General features: G+C 38.4%; 1 protein-coding gene across 2 annotated transcripts; it reads left to right on the forward strand.

The window, feature by feature from the left end:
• Nucleotides 1–6,854: 6,854 nt before the first annotated feature.
• Nucleotides 6,855–8,788, forward strand: LOC145163067 (B3 domain-containing protein REM10-like). Of its 2 annotated transcripts, none has more exons than XM_079081971.1 (6): nucleotides 6,855–6,942; nucleotides 7,056–7,359; nucleotides 7,450–7,631; nucleotides 7,735–7,969; nucleotides 8,066–8,145; nucleotides 8,313–8,788. In XM_079081971.1, exons 1-6 carry the CDS (start codon nucleotides 6,883–6,885, stop codon nucleotides 8,550–8,552), a joined length of 1,101 nt encoding a protein of 366 aa, XP_078938097.1. In that variant the 5' UTR covers nucleotides 6,855–6,882; the 3' UTR covers nucleotides 8,553–8,788. The 2 variants fall into 2 exon arrangements, with proteins under 2 accessions (XP_078938097.1, XP_078938098.1); XM_079081972.1 differs by having other exon boundaries at nucleotides 8,383–8,508.
• The last annotated feature ends 15,943 nt before the right edge of the window (nucleotides 8,789–24,731 follow it).

A 24,731-nucleotide genomic window follows, 5' to 3' on the forward strand; every position in this document is an offset into this window, starting at 1 on the left:
TTTACGAATTTTTGGGCCAAGATTGTAAATTTTTGGACTTTTGTGGGCTTAAATGTCATTTTCAACGAAGTTGTGCCAAAAATGTAAATTTGTGATAAGATGAACTAAAAATGTGAATTTATTAAACTTGGGCAAAAAAGATGAATTTATTTATAAATGGGTCGAAAATGCACATTTTCATAAAACCAAGCCAAAAATGATATTTTTGACAAAAGTGAGTTAAAAATGTTATTTCTACTTAAAACTAGCCTCAAATGCAAATTTTGTCCTTAAAGGACCTAAATTGTCATTTTTACCAAAAATGTGCCACAATTGTAAATTTCGGTTTTTAGGACCAAAAATGACCTTTTACAAAAAGGTGAGCTTTTTATGTCACTTTGGTTAACATCATAGCTTAAACAACCAACGTAACAAACTACAGATCGATTTCGGTATTCACGTCCTCATTAGGCCTGAAAATAATATACATGTGAAATCAGCCTTAGTTGTCCTTTTACATGTATATTGGGCCGGGATATATATATTCTCATTCCTTTTGAGCCTGGAAATAATTTACATGTTTAGTGGGCCTTAGTTGTCCACTTACATGTTTATTGGGCCTGAAATAAATCTTATATGTTTTTCTTTTTCGCGTAAATTCGATTAAGGATCTAGTGAGACGTGTCGGTTGACACCTATTGAGTGTATAATCGTAGCCTGTAGTTATAACCAGAGTCTCCTGGAAGGAGAGCAGGAGTTTGTGTATAGATCTATACGGGGGTGACACCCCACACTTGAGCTGTTCGCTACAATTAGACTAGGCCAGTCTAGGGTGACAAAAACCTTACCTTATTCCGTCGGCGCCCAAAAAACGCCATGACAGGCGAAATTGTCATTATCTAGTATGGTTATAGCGACTCATTTAGAGGAATTAACGTTATAAAATTTACGGGAAACCATCTTTTTGATTGATAACACGGTAAAATACTCACGCTGGTACTTAACCTCGGGTGTTGAGATTCCAGCATTCTCATAGGCAGACAACATCGGGTTGTCTGGGGTCATTCTCTTTATACTCTCACAAAAATTAACACACGTGCATTAATACAAGATCGGACACAAACATATCATACTGTTTTTCAGAAAATATCGGATTTTCTGGTGTTTACAAAGTAATACAAAACATTTTACTCAAACATGCTTATGAACTCACCAACATTTTTATATTGACCTTTTTAAATTAACTTGTATTCTCAGGAAATCATTGAGCAGGCCGGTCAGCAAGATTACATGGATATTTTGTTATGTTTTGTTTTCGTCATACGTGAATATTTTGGCATGTAATATTGAAATACAATATTTGATGTAAACCAATGACAGTTGTAACATTACATGTGTGATGATGTTATGTTATGTTTCAATTATATACTCTGTGACGATACACCCGTCTGGTTCGGGGGTGTGACAGCGTCGCACCTTTTTGGTGGGATAAAAAAGTGCAAATTTTTGTCTCATTGACATTATTCTTAGTCTTGTTGGAAACATAGTGTCTACGGTCTTAACTATTTGTAAAATTTTAATAATAATAGGGTCATGTCGGGTTATCCTTTAGACTTAATTGAACAATTAAATGACAAAAGAAAATGAGGAGAAATTAGTATATTAATTTGCCATGTTATGATAAAATAATTTGAAGTCATTTTTGAATTAGTTAATTACACAAACCGGATGTTAATTAATTAAAAGGTTTTAACTAAGAAAAATTAAGTCATCTATCAACTTTTTATGTGTATTTGAGAAAAAATTAACAAAAAAAATATTTTTAGCAAAAATAGTCACTTGGTCCAAAATGGACATTTCGGAAAAAAAATAATATTTTTTTTGGAAAAGAATGTACATTCTAAACAGAATTCAGATCAATATTCTGGATTTCGACTCAAATTTCAATTTTCAAAAAAAAGAACTCTGGAATTTTAAGAATAAACATGCAATCCGATGAATAATTTCATAATTTCGAATTTAAAAAAAATAATACTTTTTTCGGGAAAAAATGTACATTTAAAACTGAATTCAAGGCTGTTATGATATTTTTGCAGTGCTAAGCCAATCGAATTATTATTTTTTTCTTCTCTACTTTTTAAATGTTATAACATAGGTAATTTTCTATAGGGAGAATTTCATATATGCCCCTCTTAAACTTCAAAATATCATATTTACAATGGATATGAAATGGTATTATAAGTAGATCTTTTTAAATCTATTTACGAGGCTGAAGTTCATGCTTTTTGCACCTACTCCACCTTTTTGGGTGCAATAGAAGTGTCAATTTTTCTCATTGACGTGATGTCTAAGTCAAATGCACCCTAAGACCATCTCCAACCCACTTCCATATTTTCCTCTAAAAATGGAGTAAAAAATGGAGTAAATAGTATTTCATCTCCAACCATACTCTATTTTTTACCCCATTTTAACCCCAAAAGTATATTCCTAGTATATCCAATCTTCCAACTTATATAAATTATCATACACCCCCTTCTACTAATTTGGTTTTAACAAATATATAATCTATATTTTTTTCATTACAATAATATAAAATAAATAAGATTATATTTATAATACTTAATTATAAGCTTTTGTAAAATACGTTATCGTGTTTCAAAATTTCAATATGTATTTAATTTTTTATATGAATTTGATAAACAAAGAACAAACTTTATATTTATAATTAATAAATATAATTTAATATATATATATATATATATATATATATATATATAACACAATATTCTAAGTATTAAATATTACATTTAAATTATTATTAGTAGATAAAAATAAACTAGAAATGTATAAGGATATAAAAAGGACTAAAACCGACAACTCAAAGTTCATCCCCATTTTGGGGGTAATTAATAGTATAACACTATATTTGGTGTTATACTATTCATTTCCCCCAAAATAGGGTAATAAATGGAATAGGGTTAGAGAGGAATGTGAGAAATAATGGAGAATGAGAGTGGGTTGGAGATGCTCTAAATGAAGTATAAGGATGAGTGTCAAATTCTGTACGTCTCCTACCTTTTTGGTGGGATAAAAAAGTGTAAATTTTTGTCTCATTGACATTATTTTCAATCTTGTTGGAAACATAGTGTTCATAGTCTTAATTATTGGTAACATTATATTAATAATAGGGTCATGTCCGGTTACCCTTTAGACTCAATTTTAGACTCAATTGAACAATTAAATGACAAAAGAAAATTAGGAGAAATTAGTATATTAATTTGTCATGTTATGATAAAATAATTACAAGCCATTTTTGAATTAGTTAACTACACAAACTGGATGTTAATTAATTAAAAGCTTTTAACTAAGAAAAATTAAGTAATCTATCAAAAAAATTTTGTGTATTTGAGAAAAAATTAACCAAAAAAGTATTTTTAGCAAAAATAACCACTTAGGTCCAATATGGACATTTCAGAAAAAAAAAATAATAATAATACGTTTTTCTGGAGAGAATGTACATTTTAAACTGATTTCACACCAATATTCAAAATTTCGAACTCAAATTTCAGATTTCGAAAAAAAAAATCTGAAATTTTAAGAATAAACCTGAAATCCGATGAATAATTTCATAACTTCGAGGAAAAAAATCGCTTTTTAAATTAAACAAACATAATAATACGAACAGTATACGATATTAGTACATAAAATCAGATATTTTATTAAAAAAAAGTAACACATTAACATTAACACTTCGAAATGTTGATTTCGAACATAAGTATCGATAATTCTTTATAAAATTTTTGGAAAAAACTAAAAAAAATAGCTCCAAAATTAAAGATCATATCCGGAATGGAACATTTGAAATCCAAAAAAAGATCAAGAGAATTGCTTGATTTTTTTTTTAAAAAAACCATGAAATATAAATAATACTCTAGGATAAAGGCATTCCGAAGAAAGTTGTTATTTTTCAATAAAATAAAAAAAATGTTTTTCTATTTGAAAAAATCATTTATAATTATTAGATTACTTAGTTTCCCATAAATTTATTATTTAAATTAATTAGTATATAAATTAAATTTTATAATTTTGGAAAAGTGTTGACAAATAAACATCCATATACATACTTAAAGCATACGGTATGAGACTAGATAACGTCATTATGGTCTACGTGGATATGTCTGAACGACGCCATAACACAGGCTGTTATGACATTGTTGCAATGTTAAGGTAATCGAATTATTAAATTTTTTTCTTCTCCATTTTTAACATGTTATAATATAAGAACATAATTTTCTATATGATATAAGGTTGAGATGGATACGAAATTGTATTATAAATTTGAAGATGAGAAAGAGATTCGTCACCATATGTCACAGACTTATCTGAAACTTATGGAAAGTTATGGAAACTCAAGAATGATCATGTGTTTAAAGGAGTATTCGCAAAACCCGCAACTGTGTTGAAGCCGTAAAATCAATGGTGTATTTTTGGTTAAAATACAGGGGTAAACAAGTAATGTGCACTTAGAAAGAGTGGTCATCACATCCGTTTGGGTGATGTCTTTAGTTTTTATTTGATATATCATTTGTATTTGCTTTTAGTTTAAACAATGTTCTCTTCCATTGGTTTGTTCTCTGGCTAGTTTCTTGCTAGTCTTGGGTTTTTTTTATAAAAGTTGTCATTTCAAAAAAAAATATAGAGCAAGCTCTAATAAAAAGTCAAAGAGCTTTTACATTCGGAACGTTTTATTTATTTGTTTTCTTATTTTTTTATTTTTTATTCAAGTGAGCATTCTAAGGCTTGAGGCAGTGGCCTCGCCACCCCTCTCGCCAAAAGGTTCGCTATGAGATGCTATATCATCCCCAACAGCTCGCTAAAGGACGCGCCAAGAAGAACTCGTTAAGAAGCTAGCGAGATGAGAGAAAATAAAGAGCTTAAATCTGATTGGTTATTTTCTTTTTCTATTATTATTTTTCGTGATTCACCTTCGGTTCGCTGTTGCCTCCCTCAATCTCCTCTCCACAAATTTGAGTTATTCACTTGCTTTCGGGAAAAAAATCGCAATTTCTAAGCTTGAAAATGGAAAATGGGAGACTGTCGCTGCAACTAGTTGCTCGGAGGAAGAAGATAGAAATCTGAATTTGACAGAAATAGACCTCCAAAAATCACATACTTACACATCACACCCCCTATCTTAATTCCTCTCACAAACCAACTTTCTGAAATTACCAAAAGGACCCTTCACTTATATTTTATACTTATTTTTATGTAGTTGATTTATATTATATTAACTGTTGGTGGTTTAAAAAAATAAAATTTGATTAATATTTGTGCATAAAAAATGTTTGTGTATTAAAATAAAGGGATAATGACTTAGAAGGGTAACATATTATTCAATTTGTACACATTTGGTCACTGAGTTTTTTTTTCGTCCACATTGACCCCTTAAACTTGTTAAACTGTACACATTCAGTCATTATGATCTGTTACTCCAGGTTAGCCGGGAAAAATGACTTGATACGGTAATATATTTTTCATTTTGTACACATTTAGTCATTAATATTTTTGTACATATTTAGTCCTTAACATTTTTTTGTACTCATTCAGTACTTATGAATGATTTCTTTAGGTTTTTTTCACGACATCTTACGTGAGACAATCATTGATGAGGTGCTTGAGGTTGTTGATGCTTATGTCCAATGCGATCTCGACTGCTTGGTTGCGTAAGTCTTGTGGTTTGGCTTAGGTCTTGTAATTTGAACATCGTAACTTCTTCATACGATATCAGATTTTAAGGATCTTTATCCACGTGTTCATTTTTTGAGTATACTACAACTTTCATTAAGATTACTCCCGTTAAAATATAATATATTTTTACTAACGATTTTTATAAAAAAAACATACATACATGCATTCATAAAAAACGTATGGACAGGGGAAGACGCAGTAATACATAGTAGGTGTTGCCGACACATGAAAAATAGGTATAAACGTAAAAAATAAAGCGAAAAATTTTCCACTGCGAACAGAAAAAACAGGTGTTGTCGGTGCAACACCGGGACCATACTAAATCTGTCACCGCGTATGGATATAAAAATCGTAAGTAAAAATATTTTTTTTTAATGGGAGTAATCTAAATGAAAGTTGTAGTAGACTAAAATACGAACGCATGGATATAAAGATCGTTAAAATCCGAGATCATATGAAGAAGTTATGACGTTCAGAACACATGACCTAAGCAACCAAGTAGTCGAGATCGCGATGGATATAAGCATCAAAAGTCTCATACACCTCATTAATGAATGTCCCACGTAAGATTTCGTGAGAAAAAACTAAAAAAAAAATCATAAGTGCTGAATGAGTACAAAAAAATGACTTATTTTGCAAAAAAAAAAAGGACTAAATGTATATAAAAATATTAAGGACTAAATGTGTACAAAGTGGAAAATATATTACCCTATTAAGTCATTTTTATCGGGTAACCTGCAGTAGCCGGTCATAAGGACTGAATGTATACAGTTTAACAAGTTGAAGGGGTAAATGTGGACGAAAAAAAAACTCAGTGACCAAATGTATACAAATCAAAAAATATATTACCCTTTTAAGTCATTATCCCTAAAATAAATTAGTTTAATTTAAAAGAAAAAATGAAATGCTAGGATGTTACCACTCCTACCAAATGTTAAGATTAGGTGTTATTGAAGAAAAATGAGATGATACTCAAAAAGGTCATGTGACAAGATGTTCCCCTTAGCCTAATAAAAATATAGATATACTTGTAGTCAAAATTTAAAGCTACATATACGACTACACTTTTCTGCGTTAATTATGAATATAGCATCTTTTTAATGCAAATATTAGTGTATGTGACAGCAATCACGGCATAACTCCTTCAAAACAGCCATGGCAGATCCTTTTACTCATTTCTTCAAGTTCATCCCTCCAGGCTTCAAATTTGACCTCGTAAACATTTTTATTCATCACTCCCTTTTACACTGTTCATTTTCCAGTCATTTATACGTACTTCTTATTTCCTCTGACATAGACATTGAGTTGTATATATGCATTTGCTGCAGTCGCTTCCAAGTTCTTTCTTGACGCAACTGAACTGTGGTAGATGCTCGAAAGCGACACTGAGTCGTGGGCGTCATGAATGGTCTGTTGACATTAACGACGGGGTCTTTGGTGACGGATGGAGGAGGTTTGTTAGAGAGAATGGAGTTCAAGAGTTCGATTTCATTGTGTTCAAACATAAAGGAGGCATGATGTTTGACTTTTTGGTGTTTGACCAATCAACATGTGAAAGACAGTACCCAAGTATATCGGACGAAATGGAGGTAGAAGAGCCTCCCACAGTATCTGATACGATCCGTACACATAGTAAGCTCTCTATCGTTACTGTTTTATGGTTTGTCATATCATACGGAAATATATATTTCGAGTTTGACTTCCATTTTTTGTATGACATAGTGAAAGGCCCGAAGAACCTTAAAAAGCACAAGAGGAACGATTATGCATCTCAAGAACAACAAAAATTTCAAGTAAAGAAGGAGACTGGTTCAACAATAAAGAAGGCAGTTAGTTCGACTCTTAAAGATCACCCATACTTTATTTCGACTCTGAAGCCTTCTTGCTTCAAAAAGTTCTTTCTTGTAACTTCTATGTAACCCTTAAGTCTTATGGTCATAAAGCGAAATACCATGTATATGTTCATTTTAATCATTTACATATTATGGTGTTTCAAATTACTTCCAGCAACTTCCTCTTCACTTTACGAAAGGAAGTCGTTTAAAAACTGGAGAAATGATTCTTGTAGACGATAAAGATCGATCATGGAAAGTTCAGCTGATCAAAAAAGATGAGAGATGTTTTTATCTTGGATGCGGTCTAAGAGCTTTTCTGGTTTCGAATGAATTGAAGGTAGGTGATGCATTCAAGTTTGAGCTTATCGAGAAAGAGAAGAACAAGCCTCCTGTCGTCAGCTTTTCTTGTACGTATTTATTTATTTATTTTGTGTTTAGTTTATCAAGTCTTTAAATTGATCCATATATTTAAGTCATAATTATTTGTTTATTTTATATTGGAGGTTTGACTCCTATTGAAGAAGATGGCCGCCGGTACTTGATCGGCAAATTGAAGTCCTACAACCTAAAAAAATCATATCTGGTAATTGAAAAAATATAGTATATAATTTTTATCTTTATCAGAAAGAAGCTCATTTTGTCGGGAATTATGCTACAAAAACAAATTGAGAACCCTTGCAAAATTAAGGACCTTATTGGAGGGGATACTTTGTGAATCTTCTTAGTAATTAAGAATAGTGTTTTTTGTAGTATGTGCCACAAGAATTTGTCACGTTCAATGGGTTAATCAATAAGAAAATAATGATCCTCAAAAACGCAGAAGACGAAAGGTCATGGACAGTCGAGTTGAGGAACAATAAGAGGGGCTATTATATAGCTTGGAAAAAATTCCCTGTTGCAAATGGATTGAAGGAAGGAGATTATTTCAAAATGGAGGTCGTCGACAATGGGAAAAAGCCCATAGTAAACTTTAATTTACTTGCAAAATGAACAGGCTTTCGTAGTTTCGTATCGTTAGTCTTTTGTTGTGTCAATGTTATCCTTATTGTTTCACTTAGACAAAATTGCAAGAATGTTAGAACGGTCCCTATGGTATGTCCAATCTGGCATGTTTGAGCCAAAAAAGTTTCGACTAGCACCGGTGGTCCAAAAGTTTCATTTTCTTGCGAGTTTGGTCATATTTAGTTTGAACTTTATTTAAAGACGATTTTGCCCTTATTATTTAATTTTCCGTTTTTGTTTTGTAATTTCTTCTACATCAAGTTCCTCCTCATCTGCACAATAACTTCGAAACTCATATTCACCTTCTTCCATCTTCAACTCTATTACAACAATTATTACATCTAATTCAGGAAATTGAAACGAAAAACAAATCAAAAAATGTTTAATATCCAAATCCAAACCCCATATTCTAGATCATGATCGACGGATAAGAAATTCCAACAAAACCTAGATCAGAAAAACTTCAAAACTTCAAAGACCGAAAAGAACCCATTTACTGAATCTGAAGTGATAAGTAGTTTCGATTTTCACATACAACCAATGATTAGAGAAACGAGAAGGGTGTATGGATCTTACTTGAGAGAGCTTCAAATCATTTCTCAACCACTGTCAATCTCTAAAGAACCAACATGCAATAACAACAAAATCCTCTAAAAACTCCCACTTGAAGTGCTTCAATGGCGACATCGATTCAGTCTCCGTCGGTTCAGAGTAAGAGGAGAAGTGGATATGAGGGATGAGTGGTGAGTGGTGGGTGTTGGCTTCGATCTCAGTTTCAGAGAGAGGTTTTTGATTTGAATCTTATGGGTGATCCGACGGACTTTAGGGATGAACATACATAAATCGATTTCCAGAAGAAAACCTACACATACACACATACATAAATTGGTTATAGATTGTATTTATGGGTTTTCTTTTGAGTGAGAGATTTTCGTGTGTGTGTGTGTGTGTGTTCATCATATATGGGGTTCATGAATGTGAGTGTGTGTGTGTGTGTGTTCTTCAGCTCTTGATTTCAAATTTAGAACAAGAAACCCTTCATCAGATCTGATTTTGAATTTAGAATAAGAAACCCCAAAAAGATTGATAGGAAACCCATTGGCAACCATTAGAGCTCTGATTGAAGGTAGTAAGAGAGCATCGATTTTTCATATGTACAGATTTTTCACCTGCCACTGAAGCTTTGATGAGAGAGAGAGAAAGAGTGTGTGTGTATTTATTTTTGTTTTATTTTTAGTTGTTTTAATAAAACAAAAACGAAAAATTAAATAATAAGGACAAAATCGTCTTTACAAAAAAGTTCAAACCAAATTGGACCAAACTCACAACAAAATAGTAACACTTTTGAACTATTGGTGTTAATCCAAACCTTTTTTACTCAAACATATTAGTTTTGACATACTACAGGGATCATTCTTGCAATTTAGTCTTACAATTAACACATTAATATTACTATGGACCGTTGAATATCTTTATTTTACTTTTTCTCCATAATTAATCTTGGTAATGATGTGTTTAGTTACTTGCAATAAATTCCATATATACTTCACTTTTCCTATTTAATTTTCAAAGATGTTGCGTTCCCAAACGTGTTTTGTCAAAGCTTAAAGTTAGACCGGAGGGTCTGGGCGGATAACTTTCCTTATTTTTTGTTGACCACAACATATTTTCCTCGCTTTGCTTTCCCTCATCTAAACTTAAGGAATTAGTGGGAAATTTTCCTCACTATTTGTTTTTTTTATTTTTTTAAATAACATTAGTTCATATTTATGATTTATAATTTTTAAATTAATAATAAACATAAAATTTAATTAAAAATAAAAAACATTTTATTAATTAAAATAAAAATTACATTAAACCTAATATTTAAATAAATAGAAAAAAAAACACAAAAAAATGTTGGATGTTGTGGTATTTACAGTGGGAGAATAGAAAAAAAAAAGTTATATATATATATATATATATATATATATATATATATATATATATAACCGTTAGAACCAAAATACTAATAATAATAATAATAATAATAATAATTGAACAGTCAATCAAGTGTGGAGTGAGAATGCGACAACCCCTCCCCTCCCCTCACGTCCTCCTCGCGCCTCCTATCCCGCACCCTCGGGGCGGTGTTCATCAGAGCGAGAAATGCCCCGACCCTCCTTCCCGCACCGGCTCCGTCCGGCCTTAGACCAACCAATTTTCCATAGCTAGCGTACTTGTTTAATGATAAAACACCTAAGAGAAAAAAATAATAAAAAAAATACTTATGAATGCCTTTGATGATTTTTTTAACATTGAAATTTTAACTCACTATATATAAAGTGCCTATGTTTTTCACTTTTTCATATAGAACAAAATCTCCAAAGTTCCAACCCTATAAAAAAATTACAGAATTTCAAGAACTGCGAAATTTAATGAACAATTTCGTAATTTTGAGAAAAAATATGTTATTTTACTTAAATTTAACAAAAACTTAAGTAAACATAATAATGTGAATCATATATTGTAGCAAATAATGATTTGATTCGATATGGAGGAAGAAAGCTTCCGATTTTTCTTATTGAATTCAATCGTAGGTACATTTTATATACAAGAAGGTAACAACAACATTAACAAAGATACAACCTATATTCTAGGACTTGATAAGATACACAAACAACCTATTTGGATATTGCTCTCGTCAACACTCCCACATACTGCTTTCGTCAACATATCAGCCAATTGATCTTTAGTTGATCTTTGGACGGAACATGAGGAAGTTCCATTGTTTTCTTCTCAAGGTGATCCTTGATAAAGTGTCGACCAATTTCTATGTGTTTGGTCCTATCATGTTGAATCAGGTTGTTAGCTATCTTCACAGCGGATTCATTATCACAATACAACTGCATAAGAGATGTTAGAGTTATTCCCAAATCTCTTAAGATTCTTTTTATCCATAGTAATTCACATATGGCATGTACCATCCCTCGAAACTCATCCTTTGTACTTGATCTTCAAACAACCTTTTGCTTCTTACTCCTCCAAGTGACAAGATTTCCTCCAACAAAAGTAAACTATCATGAAGTCGATTTCCATCCATTTTATCCTTAGCCCAATCAGCATCCGTGTAACCACTAACTTTATGGTCTTTATTTTTTCCAAAAAATAAACCTTTTCCAGGGGAGGACTTGAGGTGCCTTAGAATTCGATATACAATATCCATATGTTCTTCACTTGGTGCATGCATAAAGCGACTGACCACACTAACATCATATGATATATACGGTCTTGTTTGTGATAAGTAAATTAGTTTTCCAACTAACTTCTGATATATTTCTTTGTTAGCAGCAACTTGATCTTGAACTATTGATAACCTATTATTTGTCTCAATAGGAGCATCAATAGGTTTACAATCAAGCATACCAGTCTCAATCAGCAAGTCTAGTATGTATTTTCGTTAACACATCGTGATTTACAGATTTCGATCTACCCACTTCAACACCTAAGAAATATTTTAAATTTCCAAGGTCCTTCAGTTCAAATTCATTTGCAAGAATGGTTTGAAGTTTCGCCATTTCTTCATAATCATTTCCGGTGACTACCAAACCATCAACATACACAATTAAGGCAGTCACTTTCCCGTTCTTGTTTTTTACAAAAAACATATGGTCTGCATCACTTGGTTTATAGACACTCTTTCTCATGAAGCTTCAGAACCAGCCGAACCATGCACGTGGAAACTATTTTAGCCCATACAATGCCCTTTTCAACTTGCATACTTTTCCATCACACTTGATACCTAGTGGTGGATCCATGTACACTTCTTCTTCAATATACCCGTTTAAGAAGGTGTAGCATCCCAAGTTCGGAAGCTAGAAGTTGGAGGGTGCTAAGTGTAAACTTAGGAAAGGGACTCGACGAGTAGGTCCGTCTACTCGCCGAGTCGGAACGGGATTGATCGCGGTATTAAGTGGCCAACTCGCCGAGTCGGCGGCTTGGACTCGACGAGTTGGTGCTGGAATGAGAAAACCCTAATCCCTAGGGTTGCACCCTATTTAAAGGACTTTATGTCCTTCTCCCAGCCTCCTAATCCCCCCAAAGAGTTCCAGAAACCCTATTTTCGTGTGAGCTTCCATTAATAGAGAGAATAGAGCTTTGGAAGAGGAAATCTTGGAAAGAGGCTTGAAGATCAAGAGGCTTGCTGCAAAGGAGTGGTGTAGATCCGGGATCTACTTCAGTTGGAGCTTATATTGGAGGTAATAATCTGTTGCTTGGGATCTTTTGCATCTAGATCTATTATCATTTGAGATTTGGGGCATTTTTGGTATGATTATGAGCTAATTCGAGTTAGAGGCTTAGATATGAGGTTGCTACTTCAGATCTAGACTTGTTTTGGTCCAGAAAGTCATAAAGCACCAGTCTTTGAGTTGTTGGTGAAGCCCCTTTGTCATAAACCCTAGCCCTAGAGTGTTTCAGAGTTATATCTCCTTGGTTTCACGTAAAGTTTGCAACTTTATGTGAGGGTTAGGCTGTAGAAGAGTGGATCTATGGATTGGATCCCCTGCAAGACACGAAAAGCCTCTGCATGTATAAAGGACTGAAGAGACTCGACGAGTCTGTTCTTGGACTCGGTGAGTCTGTTGAAGATAGGCATGAACTCGGCGAGTTGGAGGAACAACTCGGCGAGTCTGTTGAAGATTGCCTTGGACTCGGCAAGTCTGTTCTGGACTCGGCGAGTCTGGTCGCAGAACCCAACCTCTTGTGGTTAAAGCTTTGGTTTAGTGAGTCGGTTGGCGACTCAGTGAGTTGGACAGGATGGGATTCCGAGATCGTTGAACTCGACGAGTCCTGGGGCGACTCGGCGAGTTGAGTCGTGATATGGGAGTTTTCTAAGTATGGGAACTCGGCGAGTCGACGGGTTGACTCGGCGAGTAGGGTCAGCCAGGAAGGTTAACTTTGACTGAGGACTTTGAATTTGACCAAGAGTTGACCAGTTTGACTTCCAAGGGTACTTTGGTAATACTGGTATTTATGGAATTGGTTCTTTGGTAGTGTTCGGTGGTGGAGTTCGTGTCGGTGGTCGGAGCAGCTGATCTTATCCTTTCAGTCAGCAATTTCAGGTGAGTTATCCTCACTATATCGATAGGGTCTACGGCACTAAGGCCGGCCCTTTATCGGATGGAAATCCGGGTATTGTTTGTTATGTTATTATTTTGCTAGATCTGCATCCTGGTATTTAGGATGGTGTTATGTTAGTGACATGGTTAAGGTCGGTACCCGGGATATAGGGTAATGTTATGCTAGTGACCGGTTAGGTCGGAATCCTGGTTAGGATGTTGATATGCTATGTGATCTGTTAGACTGTTTGTCTGGTTGAGAATTGTTATGTGATTGATTGTTTTATGTGCACATGGTTGTTTGACGGGGGTTGGGTTGAGGCGGGTCCTGCTTTGTGCTGAAGGCCAACATACCCAGGGCGGACCGGATATTCCGAAGGCCCAGCGAGCGGTCCGGATAGGCTGAAGGCCCCAAGAGGGCGGACCAAACGTGCCGAGGCTCGGGGAGTGGACCAGGCCGACTGATGTCCCGGTGTGGGTGGACCAGTCATACTGAAGACTCAGAGAGTGGACCAGGTGGATTGAAGGCCCGGTGCGGGCGGACCAATCGCACTGTAGACTCAACGTACATGGCTAGACTCGGAGGGTGGACCAGGTGGACTAAAGGCCCGGTGCGGGCGGACCAGTCACACAGTAGACCCGATGTGCAGGGTTGTTCTATTTATGATATGTTATGAGTATGTTATGTGTGGTTGGTATTTTGGGGGTAACTCACTAAGCTTTCGGGCTTACAGTTTCAGTGTATTGTTTCAGGTACTTCAGGAGATCGTGGCAAGGCGAAGGCGTGATCGTACCGCTCCTCATGTTTTATGATTTATATGATATGGTTCTGGGGGATACTCTGATGTTTAAACTATTTTGAAAATGAGTTGTATGAACGTAATGGTTTTTGAATGATTAAAATGTTTTAATTTGGCTCAAATTTTATGGGTGTTACAAGTTGGTATCAGAGCCTTGGTTTGAGTGAATTGGAGGAACATTCGTATGAATCCAGTCTCAAATCAAGGAGGAATTTTCAAAATGGTTTTAAAAAGGTTTTCGAAATAATAAAGGAGGATGCAGAGGGTACGATCAGCCAGAGCCAGTAAGTAGACCCCAAAATACCATACAAGTTATTTGATTATGTGATATGTTAGAACAACATGCTAGTACTAGGCTAGGGATCTTCAGGAATTGCATGATAGAATTGCCTGATTATGTGATGCCTATTAGCCTAGGGTTTTCCTTATTTGAGATATGCAGCTTTTCCTCCAGGAGTGAGGATTGAGCGGGTGTGTGTATATGGTTAGAGTGTTGTGGTGATACTTGAGACAAATATGGGTAGGTGTGGAAGGTAGTATGGGACCGTACTACTGAAAGCACAGGAACCATACGCGTATCAAGGAAGTCACAACTCTCTAGGGTATCGGTTATGAGATAGTCCCCGGGTGAATATGTGATGTGTCTAAGGGTCTCGTTGGTGTATTGCAGTATGGCGATTACGAGGCGTTTCGGGGCAAGATCCGGTTCGGGATCAGGATCGGGAGAGGGTGGTCAGGATGGGTCAGTACCACCCGAGGTCATTAGTCAGATGAGTACGGACGAGTTGGATGCCAGGATTCGTGAGATCCTGCATGATGAGGTTGCTGGTATGTTCCGGGCTGAGTTGCCGGAGATGTTTGGGTCAATCAAGACCGCCATGGTTGAGTACTTTGATGAGCGCTATGCAGCTCTTGCGGAGGCGGCTGCCGCGGCAGCTACAGCGGCTGTAGCAGTGGCAGGGGGAGGAACCGGTCGAGGTTTTCAGTACCGGGACTTCGATAATACAAAGCCCCTACTTTCGATGGAGTTCAGGATCCGATCGTTGCTATGAGGTGGTTGTCCGACGTGGAGGGATGTTTCTTCACGTGTTCATGCCCTGCTGATCAGAGGGTGAGGTGTGCTCTGAACCTTTTGAGGCTCGGAGCGAAGGATTGGTGGAGGTTGACTACGGGATCTTATTCTGACGTGCAGTGGGCTGCGGTTACGTAAGATCAGTTCCGGGAAATGTTTAGTACCCGTTATGTTCCACGGGTTGAGAGAGAGAGGTTGGCTCAGGAGTTCCTGGAGCTGAAGCAAGATTCAGAGTCGGGGACGGAGATCACCAGGATGTTTACTGAGAGGGCGACGTTTTGCCCAGAGTTTGCTTCAGAGCAGGCTCAGATGTCCCGATATCTGAGTATGCTCAAGAGGGACATCAGGCAGTTTGTGTCCACGCAGAGGTGTGATACCTTGTTAGAGCTGCAGGAGGCCGCCAGGCGGCGGGAGTTAGAGATGGAGTTGCAGTTACGAGAGCAGAGGCAGGCTCCGGTATAGTCGCAGCCGGCGCCGAAACGGTTCAAAACCGTTGACTCCAGGATTGGGGGTTAGAGCAGCCATACTTGTGAGAAGTATGGGAAGGGGCATACCGGAGTTTGTAGGTCCGGTGGTGCGTGCCGCAAGTACGGGAGAGAGGGGAATTATGCGAGGGATTGCCGTCAGTCAGCCCCGGTACAGGATATGAGGATTTGTTATCATTGCCATCAGGTTGGGCACTTGAGGGCCAACTGTCCCCAACTTGTTGCAAGACCGGTGCAGGCTCCAGCACCGGCCACTCTGAGGATTACTGGCGGAGTTCAGGGTGGAGCGGAGCCTCCGTGGGCTCAGGGACGCGCTTTCCAGCTTACAGCAGAGGAGGTCAGGGCAGAGCCGGATGCAGCTGCGGGTATGTTTCTATTTTGATATCTTGTTATCTTGTTGATTATGTGGTATTGTAAATCTGTTCGCCTTTTTCGCATGAATCATGGTATGATTGACAATCTTAGTAGTTAGGGGTTGTAGTCGGTTAGCATCCAAGAGGATAGGTGATCGGGAGATTGGATATACGATCTCGTTGCTAGAAATAGCAACTGCGATGCATGAAGTGTTCAGTTGGGATTCGAACTTCCTTGGAGTTCGGGATGTGCGATGACGGGAGAGTATTATGTGAAGGTTGCTCACTTCGGAGGGATTTAGTTCCGGGAGATGAGAGAGAACTTTATCAAGTAAGGTCGATCGAGTTATGACGGTTTGTCAGCGGAAGTTAGTAGTTGGTACACTAAGTGGAGAGAATTGGAAAATTCTCTGGTAAAACAACAAGTATCCAGGGTTGGTTAGCTGTTTACATTTATCAGTGTTATTAGCCGAGAGTGTGGCATGATTAGAGCAAGCGATAGACAAGTGGGGCAGGGAAACAGACCATGGTTTCAGCTAAGGTAGTTGGTCGATGTGGGGCCTGGGTTTAGGCCATGGAAAGGATTTCGAGAATGGAACTGCAGTTCGGAACCCCAAAAAGGCTAGAACAGACTGCGTGGGAGAGATTCCCGGGAAGAATGGATCAGGGTGATGTGCGACAGTCTTTGAGCGGTCCGGATAGACTGAAGGCCGGTAGGCATACCAGTCAAGCCAAAGGCTCGGGGAACGTTCCAGACAGGCTGAAGGCCCAGGAGGGCGGTCCAGACATGCTGAAGGTTCTGAGAGTGGTCCAGATAGGCTGAAGGCCTGGAAAGGCGGTCCAGTCATGCTGAAGACTCTGTATGTGATAGTGGATCGATGTGAGGAGAATGAGTAAATATGTCGCCATGCAATAGTAAGCGATATGGTCTGGCCCCAAGTATTGATCATGATGATGGAGATGGCTGGAGGCCGTGCGTGGGCCTTGTTAGTTATGTGATCGGATTCAGAGTATATGGGAGTTAGAGAATAACGGTTGCTCTACATGGATAGTGTAGAGTGGAGTTTAGCTCTGTGGCACTTATAGGTGCGGTAAGGGTTGTTGAGTAGACTTCCTGGAAAGGGAAGGTATGTAGCTCCGGAAGGAGCGTGGGTCCTCTGAGGGGAAGGCAGTAGAGTAAATGGATGATCGAAAGTGCTTGGTAGCAAGCACTGGGATTGTACCAGACATATGGAAGCACATACGGGCTGGATGCCCGTTGAGGTTGTGGCAATGTTGGATGATGCGCATGCATGTTTTCGGTCTCCTTGGAAGAGGAGAAGGAAAGGGATTCCCGATTGGAGATTGGGACAGAGGAAGGTGAGACAGCAGGTTAACAGACTCGAGAGTAGTCTAGACCGGTGCTGAGGACTGCATAAGGATATTACAGTCGGAGGTCAAGGACCTAGAGATCGTGATAGGGAGGTGGGAGTGGATTGCACTCCGTTGTGTCGAACCGAAGGGTTCGAGGGTGACGCAAGGACAAGGTCCTTGGTTCCGAGTATGGTCGTAGGCTTGAGTTGTGTATGAAGAGGTATTTCAATCTGGGGTATTCCATCATGAGGATGACCGGACCCTATGATTGATTGGGTCTGGTGTGTTAGTATTCCAACCCGAGGCTGATTAGGCCAGGTACGAGTGGTTACGCGATATGATTGGTTGATGGGTTACGGGAGCTGAAGGATGCGGCATCCTGTCAGAGTGTAAGGGATAAAACCCGAGGGTGGAACAGGATTCATTCCAGGTTGCAGTTATCAGGGTTATCGCCAATTTTTGGGCGAAGGAAGATGGGTTTGTGTCTTGGCAGGAGCTCAGTGGGTGTTGTGGTATTCAGTTTCGCAAGTTGCGAATGAATGCGTAGGACGGAAGTAAGGTAGTGTCTTCATGTGGCACTTAGTTAATGAGTATTGTCATCAGAGAAAAGGAGCCGGTGGCCGGCTTGAAGCAGTTGATCGGGACCCTGCAAGGGAGGAGATGGATTTTAGAGATTCGATATCGGTGTTTGAGGGAATCTGGGTCGGTTCGAGATCAGTGGATGCATTGTAGGAGTATCATCCGGAAGTTGTGTTACCGCAGGCTTCGAGGACGAAGCCTAATTTAAGTGGGGGAGAATTGTAACATCCCAAGTTCGGAAGCTAGAAGTTGGAGGGTGCTAAGTGTAAACTTAGGAAAGGGACTTGACGAGTAGGTCCGTCTACTCGCCGAGTCGGAACGGGAGTGATCGCGGTATTAAGTGGCTAACTCGCCGAGTCGGCGGCTTGGACTCGACGAGTTGGTGCTGGAATGAGAAAACCCTAATCCCGAGGGTTGCACCCTATTTAAAGGACTTTATGTCCTTCTCCCAGCCTCCTAATCCCCCCAAAGAGTTCCAGAAACCCTATTTTCGTGTGAGCTTCCATTAATAGAGAGAATAGAGCTTTGGAAGAGGAAATCTTGGAAAGAGGCTTGAAGATCAAGAGGCTTGCTGCAAAGGAGTGGTGTAGATCCGGGATCTACTTCAGTTGGAGCTTATATTGGAGGTAATAATCTGTTGCTTGGGCTCTTTTGCATCTAGATCTATTATCATTTGAGATTTGGGGCATTTTTGGTATGATTATGAGCTAATTCGAGTTAGAGGCTTAGATCTGAGGTTGCTACTTCAGATCTAGACTTGTGTTGGTCCAGAAAGTCATAAAGCATCAGTCTTTGAGTTGTTGGTGAAGCCCCTTTGTCATAAACCCTAGCCCTAGTGTAACATACACATTTTGAAATTGTGTTATGTAATTTGAAAAGTTAATAATATTATGAAATATTATGTGAAATTGAGTGTTGAGTTCTAACAGATAGTTTTTACTAGAAATGAAGTAAAACTATGTTTAGAATCACTCACAAATTATTGGAAGTCTTATGAGATTCCAATTAAAAGCCAAATTGTGAAATTTAGCGAAAATATAAAATTTGAAATAAGTAAAATTTTATTATTGAAAGTTGTAGATAATCTCGTTAGAAACACGTAGGCGAAAACCTCGTCGAAATCCGAGTTATAACGAAGAAGTTATGACCAATCGAAGATTCGCGATAAAACCGGCACGGTGCCGAATGTCGTAAAAAGTGAGTTTTTGATAAACTACTTTTTAGCCTTAGTGATCTAAATGAAAGTCGTAGTATTCGTTAAACCGAGAAGTTCGATAAAAAGAACGCCAAAATCTGACTTCGTATGAGAAAGTTGTGATTTTTCTAAGTTTCAGCTTAGCAGTAGACAACTAAAAACTCGAATTTTAGATCGAGTGATTTTTAGCCGACACAACCTAAACGAGAATCGAAGGTCTCGTCATTAGCAGTACAACGGTAAAAAGTCTGACGAAAACGGACGTTGGATGAAGAAGTTATGAATTTTTAACGGATTTACCAGTCCCGGTCTGTTAAAAATAATAATATAAAAATAAAGTCAAAATTTTCAGACGAAGTCTAAACGAAAGTTGTAGAGCATAATTTTCTCTACGCGTGCATATAAAGAACGTCAAAAACGGAGCCCGTATGCAAACGTTATGAATTTCGGAAGATTTTTGCACAAAAACCGAGAAATTGTGGATAAGACCCGGGGAATCTCGCATGAACAGTGCCGGCCACCACGATCAGCCACGTATCCGATGTCGATGAGTCATGCACGCCATGTATCACCGCTTCCTCGCACGTCCGATGCGTGCCGCTTCCGGATTCGACCAACGTCGCGACTAGTAGCCATCCGACGCGTTGCTGCTTCCGTGTCGCGTCCGAGCTCGCTCTGCATGCCTTCGCCTCCTGATGCCACGTCGCTGCTGACTCGCTACTTCTCGGATCCGAAGACTCCGGCTCGCACACTATAAATAGTGCCTGCGAGCCTTGCCGAGGAAAGGTTCATTTTTGCCACTTTTTCACCCCTTTTCAATATTTTTACCATTTTGACTTCCCCCGAAGCCCCAGGATTAATTCCAAAGCCCGAAACGCGCCCCGAGTTTCCCGAGAAGCCCGAAAAATTTATCTTTTCGGTTTCGAAGCTCTACCTTCGCAGGGCCCGGTTTTCAAGAAAACTCCCGGTTTTCAACGAAGAAAGTCATATTTAGAGCCGAAGTGCTGCCCGAATTACTATTTTGACCTCCGGTTAATTGACGGTGAGTTTAATATGTAGAAAAAATTGTATGTTATGTGTTATATGTGCTATGTGATTTTCCATGTTATCATCTCGAGTTGTTGTATCCGCTATTTTTATAGCAAGGCTGTACCTCTGACTTGAAGTGTATGACATAGGCATCACTTGGGTATTGGTATGAACCATTGACCATGAAGTGTATGACATAGGCATCACTTTGGCTTCGATAGAATGTTATTCCTGAGTATTTTCCCATGTTATTTTTTATTTCTGCTATTTATGATAGCAAAGCTATACCTTTGACCATGTGATCAGTTTAAGAACTCAGATTCACAGTGATACTGGTATGTAGCCTCTGGCCATGTAAAGCATGTCCCCCAGTAAGTGAATGACTATATTCTATGGAATTGGCATATGGTTAGACAGGGCGTGAAAACCTGAAATCTACCTTAATGTTAATCAGAAATTGTTTGTCTTCAGTGCCATTTGGGCCGAAGCGTTATTGATGTTTATCAAGTATGGAAATTGTTATATCTCATTGATTGTATATCTTTGAATCGAGTCATCGATTGATATGAAAGCTTATCACATTATGCCTTTGTTGTTCCTTGCTCCTATTTGCTTCTGCCATATTGGTATATATATGGCATAACGTTATATTGTATCTATTATTGAACTCACTAAGCATTATCGCTTACCCCTCCCAATGTTTTAACATAACGAAGGCAATAAGCACCCAGTATAGTTGGAAGACTTAGAATAGTTGTAATATTATTTTTGTCTTTTGGTTTAGGTTTGTATAGATTTACAATATTCTGGGTAGTCATGTAAAATCTCAAAACATAGTCGGTTTGTATCCAATCTTTTGTAATGACTTTATCAATGTAAAAATATTGTTTTATGAATATGCATGTAGCATGTTTTGGAGTAACTATATTGTCAAGTATGAAAGTTTGGGTCTTTCAGAAATATGAAAGTATAGAAAGGGGTTCTTTCACCTAGAGTGTTTCGGACTTATATCTCCTTGGTTTCACGTAAAGTTTGCAACTTTATGTGAGGGTTAGGCTGTAGAAGAGTGGATCTATGGATTGGATCCCCTGCAAGACACGAAAAGCCTCTGCATGTATAAAGGACTGAAGAGACTCGGCGAGTCTGTTCTTGGACTCGGCGAGTCTGTTGAAGATAGGCATGAACTCGGCGAGTTGGAGGAACAACTCGGCGAGTCTGTTGAAGATTGCCTTGGACTCGGCGAGTCTGTTCTGGACTCGGCGAGTCTGGTCGGAGAACCCAACCTCTTGTGGTTAAAGCTTTGGTTTAGTGAGTCGGTTGGCGACTCAGTGAGTTGGACAGGATGGGATTCCGAGATCGTTGAACTCGACGAGTCCTAGGGCGACTCGGCGAGTTGAGTCGTGATATGGGAGTTTTCTGAGTATGGGAACTCGGCGAGTCGACGGGTTGACTCGACGAGTAGGGTCAGCCAGGAAGGTTGACTTTGACTGAGGACTTTGACTTTGACCAAGAGTTGACCAGTTTGACTTCCAAGGGTACTTTGGTAATACTGGTATTTATGGAATTGGTTCTTTGGTAGTGTTCGGTGGTGGAGTTCGTGTCTGTGGTCGGAGCAGCTGATCTTATCCTTTCAGTCGGCAATTTCAGGTGAGTTATCCTCACTATATCGACAGGGTCTACGGCACCAAGGCCGGCCCTTTATCGGATGGAAATCCGGGTATTGTTTGTTATGTTATTGTTTTGCTAGATCTGCATCCTGGTATTTAGGATGGTGTTATGTTAGTGACCTGGTTAAGGTCGGTACCCGGGATATAGGGTAATCTTATGCTAGTGACCGGTTAGGTCGGAATCCTGGTTAGGATGTTGATATGCTATGTGATCTGTTAGACTATTTGTCTGGTTGAGAATTGTTATGTGATTGATTGTTTTATGTGCACATGGTTGTTTGACGGGGGTTGGGTTGAGGCGGGTCCTACTTTGTGCTGAAGGCCAACATACCCAGGGCGGACCGGATATTCCGAAGGCCCAGCGAGCGGTCCGGATAGACTGAAGGCCCCAAGAGGGCGGACCAGACGTGCCGAGGCTCGGGGAGTGGACCGGGCCGACTGAAGGCTCGATGCGGGCGGACCAGTCATACTGAAGACTCAGAGAGTGGACCAGGTGGATTGAAGGCCCGGTGCGGGCGGACCAATCACATTGTAGACTCGACGTACATGGCTAGACTCGGAGGGTGGACCAGGTGGACTGAAGGCCCGGTGCGGGCGGACCAGTCACACAGTAGACCCAATGTGCAGGGTTGTTCTATTTATGATATTTTATGAGTATGTTATGTGTGGTTGGTATTTTGGGGGTAACTCACTAAGCTTTCGGGCTTACAGTTTCAGTGTATTGTTTCAGGTACTTCAGGAGATCGTGGCAAGGCGAAGGCGTGATCGTACCGCTCCTCATGTTTTATGATTTATATGATATGGTTCTGGGGGATAGTCTGATGTTTAAACTATTTTGAAAACGAGTTGTATGAACATAATGGTTTTTGAATGATTAAAATGTTTTAATTTGGCTAAAATTTTATGGGTGTTACAGAAGGCATTTTTTATGTCAAATTGCTTGAGAGGCCAATCTTAATTTGCAGTGATAGAGATTAGTATGCGAATGGTTTTGATTTTTACTACCAGTGCAAACGTGTCCCCGTAATCAACTCCATATTTTTTTAGTGTACCCCTTTGCCACAAGTCTCGCCTTGAATCTATCTATGTTTCCTCTTGAATCAAGCTTTACTGTGTATATCCACCTACATCCCACTGTTTTTTTACCACGAGGAAGATTTACTAGTTCCCATGTTTGGTTCTTTTGCAATGCCTATATGTCTTCATTCATGGCTTTCTTCCATCTTTCATTTTTCAAAGCTTCATGTACATCATTTGGTATGGAGACAGTAGAAAGTTTGTCAACCAGTAGTACCTGTGGACTTCCAAGTCGATGATAGGATACATAATTGCTTATCGGGTACTTTATTTTTGCCTTCAAATATGGTTGGTACTGTTTCATTGGAACTCCTTGGTTAATTCTTATTAGGTATCTTGGACCAGACGTGTCTTCGAATTCCTGCAAAATAGGAGCAGAAAAGTTTCCTGGAACTGGAATGTTATTAGTTTCATGTACAATAAATAGCTAAATCCATGTTACTTTTGACGTTAGGATCATTATAGGTGGTAATAGAGTCACTTTCAGTAGAGGTTGTACTATCTCTGGAGTTGTAGTTGCCATTATTAAGAGTATCAGTATCACCTATATCAGTAACACCCAATTCTAGATCATCATTATTCATTTTATTTCCTGTTGGCTCGACAAGATCTAAATCGTTAATGAGCTCTAGAGATTCGTTATGTGAGTTCACTTCGATGTGTTTCTCCCCCTAAAGAGAACCCTCATGACTGAAATATGGAACCATTTCATGAAATGCTACATCACGAGTCACATAGATCTTATCTTCGATTGGGTCATAACACCTATATCCCTTTTTTTATCTGCATATCCCATAAAGAAACATCAAACTGCTATTGGTTCAAGTTTTCCCATGTTTTGGTGAACATAGGTAGTGCACCCAAATATTCTTGGTTCGAGTATTGAATTCATTTGCTTATCTAAAAGTTCATGTAGATTTTGTAGCGGGGTCTTGAATTCGATTACACGAGACGAGGTTCGATTCATCATATATGTTATTGATCGAACAACTTCACCCCAATATTTCCTTGGGACATTCATGTCGAACAAAGATGCCCGAACAATTTCAAGTATTTGTCTATTTCGTTTTTTAGCCAACCCGTTCTGTTATGGGGTTCTGGCACAAAATGTTTGGTTTCGAATTTTTTGACAAAATTGTTTCATTTTTTGGTTAACATATTCTCCACCATTATCGGTCTGTAAGACTTGGATTTCCCTCCTGTATTTGGTTTTGACAATGTGGTGCAGTTATTTGAACACATGGATTACTTCTCCTTTATTTTTCAAAAGAGATATCCAAATCATCCGAGGACACTCATCAACAAAAGTTACAAAATTTCATGCCCCACTAGGAGTAGGGATAGGAGTGGGACCCTATACATCGGAATGAATTGTCATAAAAGATACTGTAGTTTTATTATCGATATAAAAATATGAAAATTTCTTGTTTTTTGCCAATTCACAAATCCCACACTTGA

This window comes from Lactuca virosa, chromosome 3, assembly GCF_052849685.1.
Source record: "Lactuca virosa cultivar CGN04683 chromosome 3, Lactuca_virosa_CGN04683_v6, whole genome shotgun sequence".
Lineage (NCBI taxonomy): Eukaryota > Viridiplantae > Streptophyta > Magnoliopsida > Asterales > Asteraceae > Lactuca > Lactuca virosa.